This window comes from Botrytis deweyae, assembly GCF_014898535.1.
Source record: "Botrytis deweyae strain B1 chromosome Unknown BDEW_019, whole genome shotgun sequence".
NCBI lineage: Eukaryota > Fungi > Ascomycota > Leotiomycetes > Helotiales > Sclerotiniaceae > Botrytis > Botrytis deweyae.
This window is the reverse complement of record NW_024066226.1, coordinates 714,146-738,495: the sequence shown is the minus strand read 5'-3', so window position 1 is coordinate 738,495 and position 24,350 is coordinate 714,146. Positions and strand designations below refer to the sequence as shown.

General features: G+C 43.3%; 5 protein-coding genes across 5 annotated transcripts; 4 read left to right on the top strand and 1 right to left on the bottom strand.

Annotated features, from left to right (window-relative positions):
* Window positions 1–254: 254 nt before the first annotated feature.
* EAE98_007938 (uncharacterized protein) lies at window positions 255–5,644 on the top strand (the record flags this gene model as incomplete). The annotated part of the gene is made up of 2 exons (XM_038955561.1): window positions 255–665; window positions 719–5,644. The coding sequence occupies 2 exons, from the start codon at window positions 255–257 to the stop codon at window positions 5,642–5,644; spliced, it is 5,337 nt and encodes a 1,778-aa protein (XP_038808290.1).
* Window positions 5,645–6,476: 832 nt separating this feature from the next.
* Window positions 6,477–9,778, top strand: EAE98_007937 (uncharacterized protein; the record flags this gene model as incomplete). Its single annotated transcript, XM_038955560.1, has 7 exons — window positions 6,477–6,916; window positions 6,965–7,011; window positions 7,217–7,387; window positions 7,438–7,462; window positions 7,519–8,085; window positions 8,144–9,329; window positions 9,432–9,778. 6 exons carry the CDS (start codon window positions 6,477–6,479, stop codon window positions 9,291–9,293), a joined length of 2,400 nt encoding a protein of 799 aa, XP_038808289.1. The 3' UTR covers window positions 9,294–9,329; window positions 9,432–9,778.
* A 3,251-nt stretch (window positions 9,779–13,029) lies between these two features.
* Window positions 13,030–13,806, top strand: EAE98_007936 (uncharacterized protein; the record flags this gene model as incomplete). The annotated part of the gene is made up of 1 exon (XM_038955559.1): window positions 13,030–13,806. The coding sequence occupies one exon, from the start codon at window positions 13,030–13,032 to the stop codon at window positions 13,804–13,806; it is 777 nt and encodes a 258-aa protein (XP_038808288.1).
* A 1,461-nt stretch (window positions 13,807–15,267) lies between these two features.
* EAE98_007935 (uncharacterized protein) lies at window positions 15,268–16,075 on the bottom strand (the record flags this gene model as incomplete). Its single annotated transcript, XM_038955558.1, has 3 exons — window positions 15,268–15,290; window positions 15,374–15,943; window positions 16,006–16,075. The coding sequence occupies 3 exons, from the start codon at window positions 16,073–16,075 to the stop codon at window positions 15,268–15,270; spliced, it is 663 nt and encodes a 220-aa protein (XP_038808287.1).
* A 5,809-nt stretch (window positions 16,076–21,884) lies between these two features.
* EAE98_007934 (uncharacterized protein) lies at window positions 21,885–23,770 on the top strand. The gene is made up of 5 exons (XM_038955557.1): window positions 21,885–22,080; window positions 22,183–22,357; window positions 22,415–22,458; window positions 22,524–22,692; window positions 22,760–23,770. Exons 1-5 carry the CDS (start codon window positions 21,990–21,992, stop codon window positions 23,436–23,438), a joined length of 1,158 nt encoding a protein of 385 aa, XP_038808286.1. The 5' UTR covers window positions 21,885–21,989; the 3' UTR covers window positions 23,439–23,770.
* The last annotated feature ends 580 nt before the right edge of the window (window positions 23,771–24,350 follow it).

Genomic DNA, 24,350 nt, shown 5'->3' with positions numbered 1-24,350 from the left:
CCGCTACCAGCAAGACGTGCTTCAGCAGGGGTCTTCACATCGGCAAAATTTAAAAATATTCCGATGACGCCCATCCCATCCCAAGCTAGCAAAGCTCCCATCACAGCAGGAATCCACAAACGCGCTCTACAAACTCGAAGCAAAACAATTATTCACGCATAAGGATACGATACGGTTCATTGATACGTCACTACGGAAAGGAAATGCTGGTCTCCCGATGATCAGCATCTAAAGCAGGAATTCTCCATTTAACAATGGCAGAAACAATACCAGCTGCAAATGGAATTCCAAACTCCACAACAATGTCAAAGTTAGATTCAACCACGCATATCCCAATCGCGCAGCTTACGCCATTACTTCCAGCATCAGCTTCGAGATCAGTTAAAGCGGTAGTGACTCTCACATGGCCATATAGTTCCCGCACGGGTTCTGTCGCTTTCTTACTTGCTGAACCCGATTTCCGCTTGCGCAGAATCAGAGGCCAAGTGCGCGTACAATTTTCAGGATCATCTGCGAATGCTATTGCGAAGTCTGGTATCACTAGCGGTGATGAAGTGATATTATGTTTAGATGGAGTGGAATATGTGGGAACTGAAGCTCCAAGTGCGACACCTGGAAGGGGTGTGGAGTTTGAATTGAAGTTCACGGACAAACTGCTACTTCAGGTGAGAAAAAAATTTAACTTTCATACAACATGTTCTAATTATTCTTCTTGCAGTTTCGCCCAGAAGATTGCCAAGATGTCAAGCTTATCAGCATCGAAAACCCCGATCCCGAAGTTGTTCAGACAAATGCCTCCCCGCCCCCGCCCACCCCAGCGACAGATCTAGAGACCGAAAACCAAGTCCCGGAAATCCCAGCAACGCCTGTCTCATTTTTCAAGCAATTGGCTTCACAGAATGTAGAGGAGTACTCCTCTCCGGCTTTCCTGAAACGTGAGCGAATATCATACGGTTCAATGTTCGAAGAAGGCTACGACCCATTTGAGGTTGAAGATGGGTCAGTCCGTGGTAAAGGTAGGAAGAGAACTAGACTCAGTACATCATGGCGATTTGCGAGCAGGTCACCAAGTCCCAGTCCAGAGGTCGAAGAGCCGGTAGCAGCATCCTCTGAAAATGGTATTGAGGAGCCAGTAAACCAACATGCGCCATCAATGACGGATGAGGGTGTTCAAACTATAGAGTTTGAAGCTGAGGTAATCGCCGAAGCGACGCAAAAACTAGAACAAGATTTGCCCAAAATCACTGAGGAAGTGGAGGCAAATGACACCGTAGAGGTTGTGCATGTGGAAGCTCCATTACAGGAAATACCACAGGCCGAAGATGGGAACACAAATCCAATGCCGCCTCCACATAAAGCGACTGATTTTTTCATTCCAGACATCGAGCCACGGGAAACATCGTCCGATAAACTAGATGAAAAGTTACCTTCTTCCCCGCAACTACGACCTTTGCCATCAGAAGGTCTTCCTTTAGTCTCTCCACTGGTAACAACCCGAGTTGAGAAGTTCAACAACTACGTACACAGTGAACACACTCAAAATCTCGAAATACTAAATGCTCCAGATGCGCTTCCAGTGGAGTCTGATAAACAGATGCCAGGTCACAGGAAAGAAGACGAAGTGTATGATGCAAGTCCTCTGCATCACACAAACGGTCAGTCGAAGTCGGATCAGACTACCTATAATACGTCATCAATTCTTTCTGGGGACCAGTATGACCCTCTGAATACTCAGAACACCTTCCCTCCTCACCAGCAACGTCAAAATGGGACCGAGGACGGTGGTGATCAATTATTTGCCCCGTACAATGCTCCTGAGCCAGAATCCTATATATCAGCCGGCGTTTACGAAGAGATACCGGAAGAACAAAGCCGATTCGTTGCCCCTGAGATGGAGGAGGGTCTGGATCAATACAACTATCCCGATCCAGAGCAGACTTACACAGAACCAAACAATTGGACCACTCAGCCTAGCATGGCCTATCCCGACTTCGGAGACAGTCAACAACAAACTGCCGATTTATACCCTCAACTCCCCTCCACGACATCTATGGTTCGGTCCCAAAGCGATCAATCTCGTCAATCCAGTCACAACCATCAATCGCATCACTCTCCCCCATCTAAAGTTGTAGACTTGACCGAGAGTAGTGATGAGGATGAGGATGAGGATGCTGAGGGATTTCTTGAAGTAGAAGATAATAGTGAGCAGCAGCTGCCCAACTCGGCTTTCCCAGTGGAGCATGGCGAGCAAGGTATTTACTATGATTTAAGGGAAGAAGATGAAGACGAGGAAATTATTTACGATGATCAGAACGAAACAGATGACTATGGACTGGGCTACTTTGACGAAAATGATAAAAATTTGGATTCAATGGGAAGAGTCAACTATCCCGAAGATTACGAAAACGGCAGTGAAGAGGATACCGACGAAGATAGCTACAGTGAGGATGAGACGAGTAATCAAGCGCCAGTACAGCAACAGCCCGAAGTAATAGACCTTTTGTCCTCGGATGATGAAGATGAGGAGCCAGCGGAAGCCCCAGTTGCTCAAATCAGAAACAATCTTAAGGTTGACGAGACAATTGAATCCGGGGAAGAGTCAGAGGAATATGAGGATGACGGAGAGGAAGAAGAGGATGATGAAGAGGAAGAAGAGAAAGAGGGAGATGCAGGTCTGGACATTGTTGGCGAACAAGTTCAAAACGTTAGCATCCGTTCAACAAAGTCCCAAGAATTCGTGAGAGAGTCTTCGGAAGAGTCAGTTGAGGACGAGCCAATGGCAAGTGCAATAACGCTAGTCAATGACCGCACCGAATCCATAAAACCCGATGCAGAAATGCCCGAGAATGTATTGAATAAATTGGGCTCTGGTCTTGACGCGCAAATGGATGTAGATGAAAGCGTGCTTGCGCCAGAGGGCGCAAAGCAATCTCCATCACAAGAAAATCTCGAGGATGAGAATGCTATCGAACTAGATTCTACTGAGCCTATGGACATCGAGACCAATGTAACCAATCCATCTGCTACCATTGACAAGATGGATGTCGATAATACTACAGACAATCTCGATGGTTTACTCGAAAAGCTAGAGGAGGTGGGTTCAGAAAAACAATTGAAACAGGGTTCTGCAAATACCGACGGCGATGTACCCCAGAGCGATGATGAAATCTTCAAGAACGGCGTCGAGAATGTTGAAAATGAGGATATTGACCAAAATTCGAATGAAGCAAATGCTGAGGAGACTTCTTCGCAAGGACCCGAGCCAATCGAAATGACGGATGATATACGAACAGCGACCGAAACTGTACCTGACCCTATACTGGCCGGTGGCAATGCAGATACTATGAGTGTTGCACTCGAACATGTCCTACCATCACCAATCACTTTAGAGAATTCCAATGTTTCAACAGTCCCCATTTCCACAGATCAAAGCATTAAGGATCGAGCTGCCAAGTCTGGTTGGGCAAGGTCTCCTAAAGGGGCTACCCTGTTCTCGAGAACTTTTGGTATAGATGGTGCAAACGATACGAGCGATGCAAATGATACCAGTGATGCGAATGATACGGGTGATGAGGGCGACAAAGACAATAAAGGTCTAATCTCTTCTCCTGCGGTGCCAACAACTGAATTGGAAGATAAACCAGAGTTGATTGATGAATCAGACCAAATGTCACAGTCCCAAAGCACTACTAATGCCATCGATACCACCACAGATCATCAGAATTATCAGCTTCCAACACCTGACGATACTCAAAAGCAGAACATTGATGAGAACATTGATGAGAATATTGATGAGAACATTGATGAGAACATTGATGGGGACGATGATGAGGACGGATTAACTTCGATGTCAGATCTACTTCAACTTCAGTTACAAGAAGAGATGGGAGAGATGGACGAAGATATGGATATGATGAAAACTGATGCACGCATTGAAAAGGATCCATCACCGGACTTACTTGAGAATGAAGACCTAAATTCTTCTCAAGAGAAGCCTGACACGAATTTGAATGTAGCTTCAGACACGGGTGCGATAGATGAAGACGATGAAATGGTTGATCCCGAGTCCGAAGACATAGAGATTCAATTTAATAAGACAGAAATACTTGAGCTCAAAGAGTCTGAAACTACTGAAACCGAAGTCAGGCAGGTCAGCGAAGAGATTATCGAGGACGATATAGCTGGGAGAGCGGAGGAAGACGATGTTGAAGTAAATGAAGGAGAAAAATTCGAAGAGATCGAATCAATTGTTGATGAAGATGAAGAGGCCGGGGAGAAATATTTGGAGATGCGTCAAGGTGGAGTGTTTGTAGAGGGAGTTTCGGATGTTGACGAAGATGAGGTATTCAGGGAGGGCACTTCAGATGTTGATGAGGATGAGGTGTTTAGGGAGGGCGTTTCGGATGTTGAAGATGAAGAATCTGAAGAGGGAGATGGAGAGGGAGAGGCGGAGATTGAACAAATCGAAATCAAAGTCAGGGAAGCCGAAACGACGGAGTTCGAAACTCAACAGACTCTTGCAAAGTTGGCCGAAAACAGCAGTTTTGAGAAAGACTTGAAGAATTTCGAGATCACGGAAGAGTATATTGAGCAAACAATTGAGGAGACTGAAGCTGTCGCCGATGAAACCGAAGCCTTTGTGTCGGAGAAATTCAGACGAGCACTTCCTAATTCTTTATCTCCCTTAAGAAGTCGTAGCCGCAAAGAATCTACACCTGAATCTAGGAAAAGCAAAAAAGAATCAACCCCAGTCAGCCCTAGACAAACCCGGTCCAGCAAAGATCTTTCGCCTTCGCCTGATTTCAAGAGGAGTAGGAAAGGATCAGCGACTGTAAGTCCTAGACAAACACGATCTAAAAAGTTGGAGCCAGTTGTGGAGGCTGTCCCTACTGTAACGCCAACAAAATCCAACAAAGAGAGTGAGAGGCAATCTACACATGGTAGCAATCAGTCTAAAAGGTCGCCATCTCTAGTTCTCGATGAAGAGAAAACACTAAAAGGTCCGGATACAAGCGCTGAAATGGCAATACTCGGATTACCCGAATCGCCTACAAAAGCCGGCCATCACCTAAGAGCACCAGCGACTACCGATCCGAAACTCCGTTTGACTAAATATCTTCGTACTGATTTGAGTGAATATACAACTCTCAAAATGCTTCGTTTCAAAATGAACTCTAAACTGGATATTTTGGCAATCGCTACGAGTGTACCTACCGAACCTCAAAGAGCAAAGTCAGGGCCAAGACACTACACTAGCACCTTCACCATTACCGATCAAACTATAGCTCCTTCCGGCGTAGTGGAAGTAAAAATCTTCCGTCCATACAGAGATGCCCTTCCCACACCTGAAATTGGAGATGGTATATTACTGAGAGACTTCAGCGTCTTATCGGTTAAAGGGAGAGGTTTCACATTGAAATCTGAAGAAGAAAGTAGTTGGGCAGTGTTCAAGGATGAGGGTACAGAAATAGAAGTTCGGGGACCTCCTGTTGAATATGGCCATGGAGAAAAGAAACACATGAAGGAATTAAGAGAATGGTTTCACACACTCGACGATCGTCAAAAGACGAAATTAGAAAAGGTTAGTGCAGCGATGGAGAAGGATCCTCAGGGAAAGAGTGCCACGGAAAAGGGAAAGAAGTGAGGCAAATATGGATTTGCATCTCTGGGGTTGAGATGTGAGGCGCTTTACGGAGTTTAATCGAGAGCATGACTTAATGTATAGATTAGTGTATTTTATAATGACTACAGCGCATGGAGGGCAAACTCGTTTGGGGACATAAACACATAGGTTTCTCGAAGTTATGGAAAACGATTATGAGAATCTTCTCAGGAAATGAGATGAGCGCATTTAGCTAGCTGTCTTGATTTTTGAAATAGCAATACATCAATTAGTATTTAATATGTACTATCAGAAATGAATTGAGGTTTAACACTTGTTGTGACATCAATGTGATATGGTGTGCTTGTAATGCAATGAGTATTTTTCGAGAACTTGGTAACCTATTCGGTGGAATTTCGGTTGGAGGAATTACAAATCGTGATCTTCTAGTAAAGAGGATGCACCTAGGTACTCAATAACGGTATCAATAGATTTTACTGCTAAAACACAAATACTGGTCGTCTAATTGTTGAAACTGGTGGACAAGAAAGAGAAGATACAATCTCAGAGATTATACTCTCAGAGATGGGTGAGTGATTGAATCTGTGGGTGGATGTGGGTATAGAACCATGATTCGAACATATCAGCACGCGTATTTTTCAGCATGCATATCGAGTGCGCAGTTCATGCTTGTACGTACGTACTATGTTATGTATCCCAATAGGAAGAGCTGGAAACCCTCAGCAGGTTCTTGGCTTATCACACAAAATGTATTATTCAATTGAATGGGGCAAGTAAGCAAGTAAGTATACCAATTTCGCTTTCTACATCATCATATGTGAAGCGTACCCTGAAAACCACTCACTCCTCAGTAATGGACCCTTTAAGTTTATCGGCCAGTTTGATAGCCGTCCTTCAAATAACCGGATCCTTGATATCTTTCTGCTACGATTATCGTCAAGGTGTCAAACATGCTTCGAAGGAAATCGTGCAGATTTCAGATGAATTGAATAGTTTGAGGGATATTTTGGATTCGTTGCTTAAACTTGCTGAGAAGGCTGAATCGAATGGTTTCTCCCAGCTATCGACATTTGAGTTGTTGTTAAAGGAAGATGGGCCGCTTTTCGTGTGTAAAAATGAGTTGGAGATGTTGAAGGGGAAACTGGAGAAAGGAGGGGTGGGTGGGAGTGAGGGATGGAGGGCAATTAAGGAGAGATTAGTTTGGCCGTTGAAAGAGGGTGAGGTGAGGAAGACGTTGGTGGTGTTGGAGAGGTTGAAGAGCACGTTGGCTTTGGGGCTGAGTGCTGATCAGACGTGAGTTTGAAGTATTATTTGGGGGTTGAAGTGCTTATGAGATGGTAGGAATCTGGCCTTAAATCTTACGAATAGGATTGAAAACCAATTTGCAGGTAAGAATCTGGGTTGAGAATTTAAAAATCTAGTTTACGGATTAGATTTGAGGGCTGTTGAGAATATGGTGGAACTTGATGTCGAAACCCCGTGTTCATGGTCATGACCGAGGGATGTTATGTGAAGATCGCTTCAGCGATTTCTTCTTTTTGGATTACTGTCCAGACTATTGAAGATTATGATCGAAATTGACACATCGTACAGATCAAACAGCTCGGGATATTTATCGATGGCTAGCTGCGCCAGACCCGTTTCCTACTCATTCTGCAACGTTAAAGAAACACCAACCAAAGACGGGAACATGGTTCATAACAAGTAAGCAATACGAAGATTGGTATCTTGGTAATGATGCCTTCCTATGGCTTTATGGTATTCGTAAGTTGAATGACCTTGACTCAAGTTTTTGACTAATCTCTTGATATCAGCTGGTAGTGGGAAGACCGTACTATGGTAACAAGCACTCTGAAGTATACTTGGACTGTTAATAACTCACAATTATTTACTAGTTCTACGATAGTAGAGCATTTGATGACTCAAGTTCAACAACACCCTAAGATAGCACTCGCATACTTCTATTTCGACTTTAATGGAGATTTGAATGGCGCTCTCAAATCTTTGATTGCTCAACTCTCGGCACAAAGTAGTGATATTCCTCGGTCATTGACAAATCTTTACGAGGATTTAAGCACCAAAACGTCCACATCGCCAGCAGATGATGCGCTTCTTGAATGCTTTCGTAACATTCTATTATCATTCCATCATGTCTACATAGTTTTTGATGCACTAGATGAGGCCGCTAGGAATACAGAAGTCCTGTCATTCCTTTCTACTATAAAAGCATGGAAGTATCAAAGATTGCGCTTGCTGGTTACTAGTAGACAATTAACCGAGATAGAAGAGGTTCTATCTCCTTTGGTCAGTGGCCGAATGTGTTTGCAAGATAACCTGTCAGCAAGAAGTGACATTAGATATTTCGTCTCCGAGAAAATGGACCACGATAAAATAATGTCAAAATGGCCGCAAGATATTCGAGACCAAATTGAATTCAAGTTGACTGAAGAGGGAGATGGCATGTAAGTACCCGGGTCCCCCCTCTAAAAATTTGAAGGATTTATTTTGACGATAATACAGGTTCCGATGGGTGGTCTGCCAATTAGATATGTTTCGAAAATGCACCAGCGTGTCAGCGATACGGAAAGCGATGAAAAAATTACCCAAAAGTCTGGACGAGACTTATGAGCGAATATTGCAGCAAATTGATGTTGACCATCGATCGGAAGTTTCGAAGATTCTTCAAGCTCTCACAGTAGCTGCAAAGCCCTTGAATGTCGAGGAGTTGGTGGAAATTCTAGCCATAGATTTCGATTCGGATCTACCGTGTTTTGATGAAGATTCTCGACTTCTCAATCCTGAAATAGTTCTTTCTATGTGCTCGTCTCTTGTGACCAAATTTGAACCAAGATCAGGACAAGACGGAGAGTTTAAGACTAGATGGAAGAGAGACTTGCCAAGACAGGAATCCATATATAGTTCACCTGGAGTGAAACTTGCACATGCATCCGTAGCGGATTATCTCACTCACACCACAACCTCGCCGTTCCACTACACTCAATATACAGCGCGTCAATTTATGGCTCAGGCTTGCCTGGCATACCTACTCAATCCCGAGTTTTCCCAAGGTCATGAACGAGAATTACTCAAGAGTCGCTATCGAAAATATCCCTTTCTTCGTCACCTCACCATAAACTGGCCACGATATGTGAACAAAGAACCTGGCGATCCCGATGATTATCTTGCACCACGTACTCGGAAACTCCTCCATGCTTTCTTCGAAACCCACAATCTCGAGCATGGTGGTAACTTCGCTTTCTGGCTTGGCATGATGATGCCATCTGCTCCTACAAAGGATTCATATATATTGAGAACACATCCTCTTTACTACGTAGCGTCTTTTGGACTTGCAGATATTGTGCGCATCATATTGGATACGGAGAGAGATATCGATATCGATGCACTTGGGGGACGAGCACATGCGACTGCTTTACATGTCGCCTGTTACAGAGATCATTATAAAGTGGCAAAGCTCTTGCTCGAGAGAGGTGCGAATCCGGATACTCCCAACGTTCTTGGAGAAAGCCCTCTATATTGGGCCAGTACTAATAATCCAGAAGGGAGTATGGTGGAATTGTTGTTGGAGCATGGAGCAGATAAGGCAGGGCGTCAGAGATGGGTTTCAGGAAACGATATGCCGGAAGTTCCAACCGTTTTGTGTCATCGATAATTCTCAATAGACGACTCTTGTTGAAACTCTCAGATGGTAAGAGTATCTTAGTGAAAACTCCTATCGTCCATGGTTTTCTTCTGCACTTCTTGATTGTGAATATGCATGCACGGAGACACGGCACGCTGATGAAGATAGCTTGCTCTAGGGGCGCGCCACAATCTATATCCATACCTATTGCGGGCCTGTACGAAAATGTGACGATAGACACAGATTTCCTTGTAGATAGCAGGGGAGGTTTCAAAAGAGCGGGGGTAAGCAACTAGGCTCGGGGTGGACGGAAAAACTGGGACGCCCAACCACACCAAAACCAGAATCTCTAAAGATACTTCTATCTCGATCTTAAATTTTGATAGCAATTTAGTAGATAATATGATAACTATGGTGTATTATGCGGATATTTTTGCTCAGGACGATATTAGATAATAATATTATTATACTAGATGAAAGAAATCGTTCTGAGCAAAAATGTCCGCATGACGCGCCATAGATAGTACTGAACATTCCGGTTGATTCTTACAGATAGAAGTAGGGTTGGGATTTTTGATGATATATAATATCGTATATTCGTCAGTTGAATATAATACGTAATATTAGTCAAATCGCATTATATGTATGACTAATCATAAAATCCTATAAAATCCTATAAAAATCCTATAAAAGGCTATTTTGAAGCTATTTTGGAGCTAGTTTGAAAAGAAAATAATTAGTATATAAATCACATGATTAGCAAATAAATAGCACCTGACTTTTAGGTCTAATTATACACTAAATTGAAAATTACAACCCACTAAAAACTTTTTTAAAAAACGACCCACTTTCATTCATCCTGATGATTTTATTGGTCCAAAAAACACGTGCATAAGCTTGGCATAATATTTTATATGCCTCAAAAAGTGTGATAATATGAAATTATATAATCAACCCTAAGAATATGTAATTTGCCCATCCCTAGATAGAAGTCTATACTAATTAATGTTGCCACTGATTGCGTGGCCTTCAAAAGATCAAGCAGGCTATGCAGTTACTTTCACTACCTAAGTACCTATGTGAGGTTGATCTTGATGCTGATAAAGCTCCATGTGTTGTCTACTTATCCAGGCTCAAGTGTAGAGGAAGAGTACATCAAAGTAAGTACTATACGTGAAGGAGAAATTCGAAATAGGAGTACGCTATCTGAAGGATATCACCTAAGTCGCACCCTATGATGTTCTTTCGTTCCGAACCTTGGATTTTTTCTATAAGAGAAGAATTGGGCAAAGGTGTTGAGATGAAAAGGAAGAAAAGAAAGACGGATAGGCGTATTTCAGCGTGAGTCAAGTCACTGCCACAGCCGGCCTCATCTCTATTCGTCGCAGTCGTTTTGAAGTTGTACACAGCTTTCTTCACCAAGAACTCTGACGTACAACTCAAGAGATACTCGAAGGATAAGATACTTGAATATCCCTCTCTTCTCTCTTCTCTCGTCAGTATGTTGTTGTTGCCGCTATATCAGAGGTACTAAAGAACAGGACGATAGGATCAGATGATCTGTTCGATTTAAATGAGAGGTTGGTCAATGAGAGATTAGTGAGACAGAATCCATGAAATCTAGTATTCATGTTAGTACCTAGGTATCTAGATCAGTCGAGTAGAATGAGAAAAGTGATTTCCGAGTGTGCAAAGGAGGAAACAACCACCCATCTTGGTGTATAGGTGTATAAATTTCTGTATCCTGCGGCAGACAGAGTCGATAGGAGAAGAGGAATCCTTGATCCATCAAACACTTCATGGAAATTGTAGATGTTCGGAGAGCTCTCCGGAATCAAAATTGGGTTTGAAGTTCTGACAACCATAACAAGAAAATCTGACATCTGATTTGAAATGACAAACGCTGCCTCGCCCAACAATTTCTTTAACACGAAAGTTACACGACGTTCGAAAGATGGGGTATCAAATCAAACAGCTTGATTTTCAGGAACGGACAAGGATTGCATTTAGCCAGTATCCATCCGATATCTTTGAAGTTTGCGCGAACCGGATGAATTGAGTCTGGCACACTGTTCAATCAGCCTACCCATCCGCCTGCCACGGGGCATTCATTTAAGAGTTCGTCGACAAAAGCCATCGACGTTGCAGCCAAGTAGGCCAAGTAGGTTGGCATCGGTTGGCATCGCCAAGTAAAGCTTCGTCATCTCCATCATTCCCATGCCGAGTAAAGCCGCATAGCTTATCTTGGCGCTCATATCAATGAGTTCTCCGGATATCAAAAGAATCAAAATTTTGCGATTCAGGACGGTCACATTCGGATCCTCACATGGTAAGTTGCGAGACTCAAAAGAAAGGAATGCAATCCATAAACCATATCAGGAAGGTTGTTTCGTAATACAAATCCTATCTCGCGAAGTCCGAAGGAATTTGCCTTGATTCACCCACAGATTATTTGCGTGATAATTGCGTTTCTTCCTGAAGATATTTCGAGATAGCACGAGATAGGTCGCTTTCGAACAGAAATGGTAAGTTAGGGTTACACGATTCGTGTATTGACAAGCATTCGTAGCCGATAATGGAGCCGGCGCGGCGTGCGTTGCCGAGACGGGAAGCTAGTGCTTGGGTAGCCCCATTGTTCTTGTGTTGTATTGTCCTTGTAAAGCTTGTTCTTGACAATGGATATGTACGGTATTCCTCGGCATTCTTGAAGATTCCTTGGTGATTTGGAGATACTCCTTGTTGTTTCCTGACCCTGCTGTGTCCTTCGTATCTTTCTACAATTTTTGAGGTTCTCTCTGGGGGTTGCGATAGGTAGATAATCCCTTCATGTGAACGATAGCATTGAACGACCAGGATCCTAAATCGCCGATTGGATTCTGACATGCATTCACGTCTCCATTTAACGACATCCATCCTCATCCATATCTTCACAGGAATGCAACCTTGGGGTCAACTTGCCTATCAGAACTTGTCTTGCATAATATACCTTCCACATTTCGCAAAAAGTTGCGTTGCTTCCCTTACTACAAGATGCAAGATATATGGAAACCATGATCAAAATGTGGCTCAAGCGGAGATTGTAGAGGGGTATGTTCGTTACAACATTGATCTAAGATAAGGTTCTTTCCATCTATCTCCACACCACATGATTACTTTGATTAGTGGATCATTTGAAGACAGCCGCTCATGTTGCCGTTCTGTTCCTGTGCCCGTTGAACATACAGTATACATAGGCGCCAAAACAAGGTTTCTGAGATAAGAAATTAGAGGACCTCCTTTTTATGGAAATGATTGAAGACAATCGTCGATGATCTTCAATTAAGATGAATGATGTTTAACAGGCTTGACGGTTAATGAGGAAGGTGATCAAGTTGATCTATACGGGTCAATATGGGTATTGCACTAGTCAAAGTTAGACGTCGGCATTCGTAGTTGAATGGCCTCATTGGCGACTATTGGACCTTCCATGCAAAGTGCCGGTCAAGAAGTCCAAATTGAGATATCGACATCCCCACGTTGTCGTGATAACAACAAATTCTGATCATTTGGGAAGGTAGATTGAGACCTGGGTTGAATTGCAGTTGAGCTTGATGCAAAGAGTCAGTCATTCTCAATCTTATATATATCATGTCTTCATCCGCTGGATAATGTCTTTCTCTCTCCAGTCCAGCTTCAATCGTTACTCAGTCCTCACAGCCAATCCAATCCAATCAATCTATTAATTGTCCGTTCGTTCGACAATCAATCAATCAATCAATCAATCAAAATGAAGTTCTCCACTCTCGCTGCTACCGCCTTCTTGGCCGGATCTGCCGTTGCTGCCCCAGGTACTGCTTTGAGACAAGCACGTGCCGTTAAGCGCGCTGCTGGCACCCACGGTAACCCAGTCAAGTACGTTCAAGGACCATCTTCCGAAGTCACCAACAAGACCGATGTTTCCTACTCCTCCAACTGGGCTGGAGCTGTCCTCGTCGGCACTGGTTATACCTCCGTAACTGGTACTTTCGTTGCCCCATCCCCATCCACTGCTGGTTCCGGATCCGCATGGGTTGGTATTGACGGTGACACCTGTGGTACTGCCATTCTCCAAACTGGTATTGACTGGACCAAGTCTGGTTCTTCCATCACTTATGATGCTTGGTATGAGTGGTACCCAGATTACGCATACGACTTCAGCGGTATCTCCATCTCCGCTGGTGATACCATCAAGGTCACTGTTACCGCCACCTCTAAGACTGCTGGTACCGCCACTGTCAACAACGTCACCAAGGGTAAATCTGTTTCCCACACATTCAACGGTGGTGTTGAAGGAAACCTCTGCGAATACAATGCCGAGTGGATCGTTGAGGACTTCGAGTCGGGCGGCTCCCTCGTCAGCTTTGCCGATTTCGGTTCTGTTACCTTCACTGGTGCTTCTGCCGTCAAGTCCGGAACCACCGTCGGTGTTACCGGTGCTACCATCATCGATCTTGAGCAAGGCAGCACGGTCAAAACCGACTGTTCACTTGTTGGAAGCACTGGTGTTACTTGCAAATACGTTTAAATAACGATTGCTTGATGTAATCTTGAGCCTGCATTCCCTTGCTCATGTGATTTGCAATAAAATATTGGTTGGATCCCTGGAATTTGATTGGTCTGGGGGATCGACTTACCTTATTGTCTTTCGCTAAAAGAAAATGGTGGCATTTGGATGATGTGATGAGATTATGAACAAGGAGGCTGCACTCCCCAGCTTTGAGCGACGGCTCTTTTTCGTGGGAGGGGCATGGTATTGGATTGGGGTTTTTTAGTTTGATTTCTTTATGTCCATGGTTGTGTCTGGTGGTCAAAAAAATGAAGTACATACTCTCTTGATTTTCAGTCCTTTTTGCTTCATTGTGAAAGCGTGAAACATTGTTGCCGTGTGATTTAATTTTACAATGGAAAATGATGGGATGTGGAGATTTGAGCTGTGTAAGCTTTAAATTAGTACATAGTAATTCATACGGATTTTTCAACCTAAAATGTTTTTTGTAAGGCCTACTGGCTTATATGATATATCTACTAAGATACTATATTGTTTCAGAAATCCTTTAAATTTATTTCTAATTCTTTATTGTTGGTTTGAGAGAGAGATACGGAAGACGTAGTTCCCACTATGAGTAGGCCCCTAAATGTCTATTTGTATTCAATCTAAGGAGCTAGCTAATGAGGGAAATAGTAGGCCTTATATAGGCACTACTGAAAGAGCTAGTCTCCTTCGCTTTCGCCTAAATACCTTTAATACAGTTGCCATTGTATTGAAGTCATTTCCTTGAAGTGAATTAATTCCCTTGAGTGAATTCCCTTGTTCATACATTTATAGAATTTTATATCTTATTATTTAATCTCTAAAGGTTTCTAATATATTGAAATCAATTTATTTGATATTCTGATATAATTATTTTTAAAAACACCTCATAATAAAGTTTTTGATTCATGTAAAAATTTCAAATAAAATTCAAAAATAATAATAACAATTTTTTTTTAAAATAATTAGAATGATTAGAATGATTAGAATGATTAGAATGATTAGAATGATTAGAATGATTAGAATGATTAGAATGATTAGAATGATTAGAATGATTAGAATATAAATACAAAATACAAACATTAGGTATTTCGAGTTGAGAAATCCATATAAAGTGCTATACTAATAGATCGATAGCAAGATGCTGCTTCATCTTAATGAACTAAATAGGTACTGTTGTCCTTATCCACATCTATAGATTTCCAGAAGAAATATGAGTAATATTTAAGAGAGTTCAAAAACGAAAGCTTGCATTAAACATGTTGGTCTAAAGACAGTAAATAGCTAGGACAGCAAAATCAAATCTAGCAGTCAGAGTCGCAGTGCAGTCCAAATACAATCCAAACAATAATCTTCCACCCATAGCCATCAAACTTTCCATGTGCATCATTCCAACACTCAATAATCTCCCCATTTCCTTCTAGATCTCCTACTGAATAAGATTCCATTATCATTTTATTCTTTCATAGCAGCAGCGACTGAATCACCAATTAGCTCTTGCATCAGCAAAGTAGGCGTTTCAAATGGCAATCCACGCTCTCGAATATAAATCAAGTCATACCTTCTTGTCGTCTCTTGGCTTTTTCTTTGAGTCCACCTCCCAATACCGAAGTAACAGAAGTCGGATTCTGCAAAAGTCCTCCCACAACGGGTCCTACAATTGGTAAATCATTCGTGATCCCCGTCCCAGTCGCAATACCCGGAACACTCCCAACAACATTTCCAAGAACAGGAAGACTTTGTCTCTTGACAGTTTGATCTCGTTCTTTCAAACCCCCAATCCCTAAGCTCCCGAGTATACCAAGAATGGGCTCTAATGGACTCGTTAATGCTCCTAATCCCAAATCCTGTCTCTTCACAATCTCATCTCGTTCTTTCAAACCCCCAAGCCCTAAACTCCCGAGTATACCAAGAATGGGATCTAATGCACCCGTTGTTGATCCTAATCCCAAATCCTGTCTCTTGCTAGAACCACCAGCTTTCTGCGTGGCGGCGGCGGCAGCTTCCGCAGCGGCTATAGCGTTATTGATGTATGCTATGTCGGTGGGAGTGGCGAATTGGCCAAGGCCAGCGTCAATGAGGGCCTGAATTACGGCGGGAGGGGGAATGGGGATAACTTGAGGACTAGTGTCTAGTGATATGAGCATTTCAACTAGTTTGGTGTTGGAGCTGGGGCACGTTGGAGAAATATACCTTTTTCAGGGACAGGCGCCGCAAAGGCGAGAGGGAGAATGACAGCTGTGATTAGTGAGATAGGACGCATTTTCGCTTGGTTGATAGCTGAAGGCTCTCTAGATTGAATATCTTGAACTTGCAATGTAGATGGCTCAGATAAGACCTTGCTGATGTAGTAAAGTGAAGATGATGTATATTTCTTTATTTCCCATCCAGGTACCAATGAGACCCTTAAATAATAATATTTTAAACTCAAAGTCCTTTCAAATTCTCAGTACAATGTTCAAATTCTGTACCTCGGTATGAGGGATTAACACAATCGGCCCTCATATTTCCATTATTTGTACTCTTCTTGATCATTGATCACCGAGCGATAACTTAATTGCAGCTGTCGAGTACCGCAAGAACGAAGATTTGTCGTTGGTGCTGCCGAATTATTGAAGCTTTTGTTATACATTCGTGGAACTTTGTGTTTGGGGTACATCATGTTGGTAGCTAGTACGAAGCATTTGGGGAGACGCCAGAGACGTGGGAAAAGCTGGAGATATAATGGTCATTGATCTTGGCATTCTTGATTTAAGAAAAAACTGTGGAGGATAGCGTTATTGAACGGGCTTTCAGCTGAAGAATTGATAGATCTAGAATCGATTGTTTGGAAATGCGGTATGCAGTGGAAGTTTGGTGGAGGTGTGCAGAAGAGAGACTGGTTAGGCTTGCACGACATCTCTCGGTAATCTTCATCTTTTTGGGTGGGGTGGAGTGAACCTTGTACAACGGTGAGAAGAGAACGCCAGTTGAGACATGATTAGAAAATGGACAGAAAAGATTCGTGGAATGCAGGTGTTACAATATTGAGTACATGGTCGTGAAAATCAGGCTAGGGAAGAATATTCACGAGAAGATGGCAGTCAAACTGATGTGGCTGATGGAGGGCTCGTCCAGCTGATGAAGCCATCAAATTCCAGCTCCCAATTGATAAATTGGAGTCAAGTCTCCGGAGATCACTACATTGTGTTAAACCCCGTAGATTAAAACCTAAATCCCGACTCCGAAGAAGATTCGTTCTAGTTTAGGGATTATGAGGTCAGACGTGAAACATCCTCAAAACATTCGCACGATCAAAAACTTCAGCTTTATCGGATTGCTTTAATGACAGGGAGAATTCTCCGACACGGGCCAGACTCGCAGCTCTGTGACTAACGCTGTGGTAGCAATAACATGAATTTCAGCACCATATGAAATATACAATATGGAAACAGCCCTTTCTCAAAGTTCTAATCGAAGATCAAAACCTTACCTCCATTTCCGACCTTGGTTTTAGTTGGCCACCAGCTTGATTTAAGGACTCCGGTCAAAATTTAACCGGATTCAAGGCTCGTCTAACGTCTTACAATCAAAACTCTTTTGCATACACTTGAAGCATGCTCACTGGAGCACAAACCGCTCATAAAAAGTAAGAGTTGGCGAAGATAGTAGTATTCATGATCTGCTTTCCGATCTCCATTCTCCAATCGTGGGAATCGTGGATTATAGATCCAGTAGCGCTACCAATTGGATTTTTTGGTATGCGTAGAAGATCTTCCGGAAAGTCACCGGGGATAATTGCGAATCATTATCGCTTGCTTTGTGGATATGTTGCGTGGCAAAGATTGCGATACTATTTGGTAAGATGTGTTAAGGGTTTTGAAAGAGGCAAGCTTGAGCCGATCTCAACTTCTGAAACACTCTCAATACTGGAAGAATTTTGATGTTGGCCTCAATCTCAAGCGACTAGATTCCCACTGTGGCATATTATCATGGCGGGTGGTACTGGTGTTGTGAATCTCGTTCATGTGGATCATGGGGCAGCACCGTTTTACTGGCCGTGTGTTTTGCGGGGGGAGGGAGGGGGGGGGGTGGATATTAGAAACCAAAGCCAAATACCGTCCGAACCTGATCAAATTGAAGACGATTTCATCCTCGGAGATCTTATTTTGAAACTGGTAGTTAAATGTATACAACTAGACAGCGGGATTAGATGGGGATTCTTTGACGCTCAGCTGTGTTAAGGAATTTGGACTTTCCTCCTCTCCAGTTCCAAATGATCGACAGTAAGAAAAGATTCTCAAGAAAAGAAAACACGTGCATGTAACCTTATTATCTTGTTAGGCAGCGACCAGATTGCTAATCAACCAGATTACTGCCTGCCCAACATGAGCTTCGGTGACCTCCCTCCGAAATCTCCGATAAGAAGAAGAGCCAACAGTTGGCTTACCCGAGATCGTTCACCGTTGAAAAGCCGAATAACCTCATGTCGGACCGGTAAGAGCCACGGAAGTCTATTTGTCTCGGCATCCTTCAAGTTTGAGACTATTTCGGGGAGGTGGGATTATTCACGTCAATAGCCCTAGGCCTTATCTCATGCAGCTCAACTTCATGCATGCAGAAATCCGAACATCTGCATATTCTCAACGAAGCAGGTTCGGCCCGGGAACACCCACAGAAATATCAGAAACGCACGCTAAATGCAGGGACTTATCTTCAACCGTGGGTTTCTTCATCAAACATAGTGCTTACAGGGTCTTTATGGGTCTTTGTAAGCCCCTTACGTCTTTCGCTCCCGTCAGCGGCAACTTCATTGTCGTGCCAACCAATGTAAGCAATGAGGCAGGCTGAAGGGGACCCGAGCAAGAACTTTATACTCGGGTCCCAGAACCCTAGAACTAGTTGCAGTATAGAAGGAACAATACGGCTGACGGGAGAATATCTACAGGAGAATCAGCTTATTAATTGCGGTTCGGGGGGCGTATCTTATATGAGAAAGTCACGGGGAGTAATTCATACCACCAAATCGACATCAGAATTAATGATCTACACTGCACGAAAGGCTGAGGCAAAGAGTCAACCGCCTATAATGATCTTTATTTCTTAGATTCGGGAAGACGATGGAACAACTTACATGAGGGTATATTGGCCGAGATGACTGCAGACGTCTAAGCAGGGTAAATAGTGATGTCTAGACTGTCGCTTTGCATACTTGAGATAACTGATGATATCTGGAGCGAGTATTATTCAAACGAATCTCGGGATGAGAAATTGATTGCTCGACGCAATTATCGACGGAGTGATTCACCCATGTTGGATAAGAAAGGACGGAGTTTCTTGTGATGCTGGCAGCCTCGGATGTGGAGGAAGTAGGAATAAAGTTGATTGAATGCAGTGAGGATGGTGATGGCGTAATCATGTATTTAGACACAAAGAAACTTTTTTGGTAATGTAACGGTAATGTGTTGATACTAGCATATATACAAGCCCAATGCCAAGAGAAATATCGTAGATAGAGTTGTTACTACTTTCCCTAACAAACACGTGGTTGCCGTCTTGATGCACACATACAAAGTGATGCAGCGCAAATTTGACCCATAAGAGTGACAGGCTGTAGAGAGAGTCATATAGCATGTAGCGCTTGAATTCCATGACTCTTGATTGTAATGTTGACCTATCGGTTGCCGGAAACCCTGAAACTGTTTTCCCTGCTCAAGATCGCATGTGCTGCCCTATATCTTGTGGTATTGTGGCTTGCGGGCGTTGAGATGGGAAAAGAATCCGGTGCCCGGTGGTTCTCAAGAAGAGCCTCAAGCTTTTGACAAAGCTTATGGGAGGTAAATGATAGCAAGGATGATCCTGACAACCCAGGAAAGAAACCAACATGTTGTATCTTGAGAAATCGAAAATCTGGGGACATCCTAGTAGACAAATCTCAAGCGTTGCAGCAAATCCACATAAAGAGAAAATCAGGGTCGTGATCTCAGAGATAAGTCTACAACTATAGACGGGTACCACAGATTCCTAGAGGAGAAGCCCACAAATAACAGGGTCAATATCAAATATCAAACATCAAACACATTGGTTCCCCCATTGTCTTATCGAGAGAATTGTGACCGAATGATCTCAGTAGTATGCCCTTCTACAAAGTGGGAGGAATTTGGATGCGAAGGAGGTTGGATAGGATTGCGCATCCTATTCATCGAAATCTTTTAGCACTAGATTTGACCAGTTATCTTCGAAGATTGAGCGAGAACGGGATCGATACGGGTGAATAAAGCGCGAGGCCGACGACTTGCGGAAATCCGCAATGCCCGCAACGCCCGCGATCCACCTATTATTACGCTAACAATTCGATAGATTGCTTATTTCCATCACGTCAACAAGCGGATTGTAATTTCGGAGACAGAATTTGCGAAGGGACCGTGTCGTGGTCAGTGAAGGTCAAAATCTCGGCATGGCGAGGATCAAGTGGCGGCCCGATGCCGGTTGAGATCCCCTTTTCCTCGATTTCCATCAAGAACATTTTGCGGGCTGAGAAGGTCACCTGGGCCATCAAACTCAATTATACTCGGAATGGAAAGCTACGCGACGGCAGAGCTGCATGTTCGTTGCCAATAGAGTTTTTGATGCAAGCTTGATGTTTTATTTGGACCATCTTCATGGATGTTCCAAAGAAGCCTTAAAGCTTAAGGCTTGGCCTCCGGGAATTCCATCCATTTTAGGGGTCACCAAGACCGATGTGACAGCCAAGATGGCCACGCGAGAGGGGTCATTGGATGTAGGGTTTATGCCACGCAATTGCAAAACGAAATAGGCGAAGGATGTGGAGGATATTTGAAGGTAAATATTTGACGCTCAGGGAAAATTACTACCTCGGGAGGATCGTACCCCCATGGATTGGAATGTTCTGATCGAAAGGCTAATAGCGGCTAATTTGACGGGTATGCTTCATGAGATGCCCCGCTAAACGAATTACCCCCAAAAAGTACCAGGTATAACAGGGATTCAACTCCATGTCAACATGCTGATATACTTAGCAGGTACATACGAAGTAGTTGCGATTTTAAGTTGTGAAAACTTTCCTTCAATAGGAACAAAGTTGTACTCGGGTCCGGGCAAGGATCTTCTATCAGGCAGTTAGTAAATGAACGCGAGTGGCTAGCTGCCAAAACCCCACGTAAAATATGGGGGGAACGATAAAATGGATTAAGCGAGCAAGGATAAGATACCGTTGAATACCTTGGTACTTATCTGATTATCGACGTGGCCATGATTCATACCTAGCGATTGCCCACAACGAATCATCTCCCTATATAATGTGTGAACCGTGCAGAACTTGTACATATCGACCAGTGCATGCACGTTTCGCCGCACAAATCCTTCATGATCCTTTCAATTTGACATGGAAACAAGGCTACGAATAACCCCATATCCTAACCGCAAATAGTCGGGGAACTTGGTGGTTGTGCGCGTACTAGAATCTCAAGTGGGACTTGTCCTGTAACAATTTCATTTCCTGGTAGTTCCAAGGATGGTCATTGCACAGTAGCCAGGATAGTAAAGTAGTTTGCGACTCAGCTTCACGTAATCGTATACACAGTACCTAATAATTGGGATCTGTAAACCGAAGTGTTCTTTATACCGGTACCAAGAATCGGCCTTCAAATTTTGCCTCTATAGCACGTGGAGCTTACTGTATTAGTAGTTTTGCAGGTTTGTGATACATTGGTACTGCCAAGCAATAGCAAGTTACTCAACAAACTTTGTTCGTAATTCTCCCAATCATAACAATACCAAGTCGATTTCCGCTCAAAATATCTCAGTAACACGGATATCGGTGACATTAATGACACAAGCTCTCGGCACAGCCCGCTGCACGCAAGACAACCGTTAAAAGCCACAAAGTTACAATGCCATTTTAGATACGATAAAGTCGAATTCCGATGATCAAATCCTCAAAAAGCGAGTGTGTCACTGCGGGTTCGTCCAGCCCCCCCGGGACGGCTTACCATGCATGATAGCGGCGCGCACATATCTCATTGTAAGACGCTTTTGATCCCGGGCCCGATAGTTGATAGAACCCTTCCTTCATCTGATCGTTATATCTTTAACCGCACTCAAAAATTATATGTAACTTGCATTTGTGCCACACACCAAATTTAATTGCGGATCTTGTTATTTTCCTGTTGGTATCAATGGATATTATAGCACCATCTCCATCACGGGTCCGTAAGTACTGGACGGACGACGAAGACCAGATCTTGCGCAGAGAAGCTGTACTGCAATGTAATTGCCACCGATTTTCTTTCAAGTCATTCTCCCTGCATTTAAAATGCTCTTGGCAGTCCAAATAAACGATCGACTGATTCTAATTGTCTTAACAAATAGTCAAGGAAAGGGGAATTGTGAACGACTGGAATTTGATCGCGTCGAAAGTCCGGGGTAGGACAAATAAGGATTGCCGGAAGAGATGGAGCAAAGTGGGAAAGGAGGTCAACAAAGGACTATGGGATCATGAAGAAGACGATCGACTGAGGAGAGGAGTAGAGCAACATGGCACTTAGTATGTACACCCGAAGCACAAAAGCAATTCTTCATTGAAGCTAAAAGTTTCTCATAGTTGGACTATGGTTGCCGAAATAGTACAGACAAGGCATGCAGACCGTGAGTGTTTTTCCAAGCCCCTTTGAATTTGGAATCAATCATATGCTAACCTGACATGTGAAAAGAATGCGCTAAGAGATGGTATCATTTTCTCGATCCAAATATCAGTCATGAGGATTGGGATAGTGACGAGGAAGCCCGACTCTTGGAGGCTGTTCACGTACACGGAAGGAGTTGGAAGAGCATAAGTGAGAAAGAGTTCCCAAACCGCTCACCAACAGACATAAAGAACAGGTTAGAGGAGCCCTTCAAATTTTCGAGATTTCAACGCAACGATTACTTATTCTTTTGCCGGATTTAGATACGTTATTATGGAAAGAAAAGGCCGATTGAAACGACGGAAAGCATCTACGACTCAGTGTACTCCAGTACGAGAACGCAACGGTTTCGACTTTCCCAAGTCTGAAAGACTCGACCAGGTTTTGCACACAGATTCATCACCTGACAACGCGATGGAGTATGAAACGGAGAACTCTTTGATGGGGCAATTACCACTCCCGGGACTTCCTCTTCAGCTCACCGCTCAGCAACTGTCCCAAAACAACTTCAACAACGATGCACATTCACTGTTTAATTTTGATGGGCTACCACCTTTACAATTCAATGACATGTCCTATTCATCTACAGAACCTTCGTCACCCGGAATTTCACTGGGCCAAAATTCGGCACCTTCGGGATACAACATGGGCATACCAACAGTTGGCGGTCTTACCAGTGAAACGGAAGCAGATATTGATCAGCTTTACTGCGAAGATATGAACTTTGATTTAGCATTGGCCGAGGCATTTTCGGCACCAGACCACCGACAATCGATAGCTTCTACGCCACCGACCATGAGTTCGGTATCTGATGTCCCGGCTGGACATAATTACAAGTTGATACTCGAGGATGTGAAGCCGGATACCTTGTTTTCCATTGTGAACATGCTTGTGGAGTCCAGGAGTAATGTGAAGATGGAGGTCTTTAGTAACGTTGCTTGATACCCCGGGAATACTTTTCTACCACGACTTTCAATTTAACGAGGACTTTCGGAAATGCATACTGTACATATTCTTTTGTAAACTTTTACTTTCGGAAATTGCATGGGTTTTGGGATTTTTGCAGGCGCTGCAGGCCCTGCAGGCGCATTTGGTGGGTTGGGTATATTGATATCAGCAAGAATCTGTCATGAATAGACGAATGACCTTAGTCCTCCATTGAGGATAGGATGGCACATTGGCGAGGATACAGAAATTTGAGGCATTTAGAAACTTTCCCGCCGATCTGTTGTTACAACATTTATTGCAATGATCATCATGAAATAAACCTTGCTAATGTTACCCTGAAAGGGAATAAGAGCCGAACATCACCCATACCGTATTGTGCAGACCTATAAGGCCATTGCTTAATGGAATCTTGCATAAATTTCAGTAGATGTTACATTTCTACAAGGGCCCGGATATACAGGGGACTTTCCATGCCGGGCTGACGACTCAGAGGAATCTATTGTAACTGTACAACAGAGCGGTGATTCAGCTATACCTATACCTACGCGTCACTCATGCAGTAGCCGTGGACAGAGTGTTTTCCAATGTCTGTGAAATTGACTGATGATAGCTCTATGTGTGCTGTAGGTGGTACTATTGTAGGAATTTCACTGTAATAGGTTGAAGGTTCATAGCTGTAGCCTGTAGACCACGTTCAATACCCTCCCCTGCCTCCCAAGCATTCTAAATATGTGTGGGGCGATAACCCTTCGATTCGGCTATATGCTCTTGGCTTCCTCAACCCCAGTCTATTAGCGTCTGCCATATCGGAAGTATCGATTGCAACGCTTTGAACTTTATTTTCTAGCTGATAGTACCTAGGTATCTTGTATCAGAAAATGGCTTGCATGAAAGACCTTGACCACT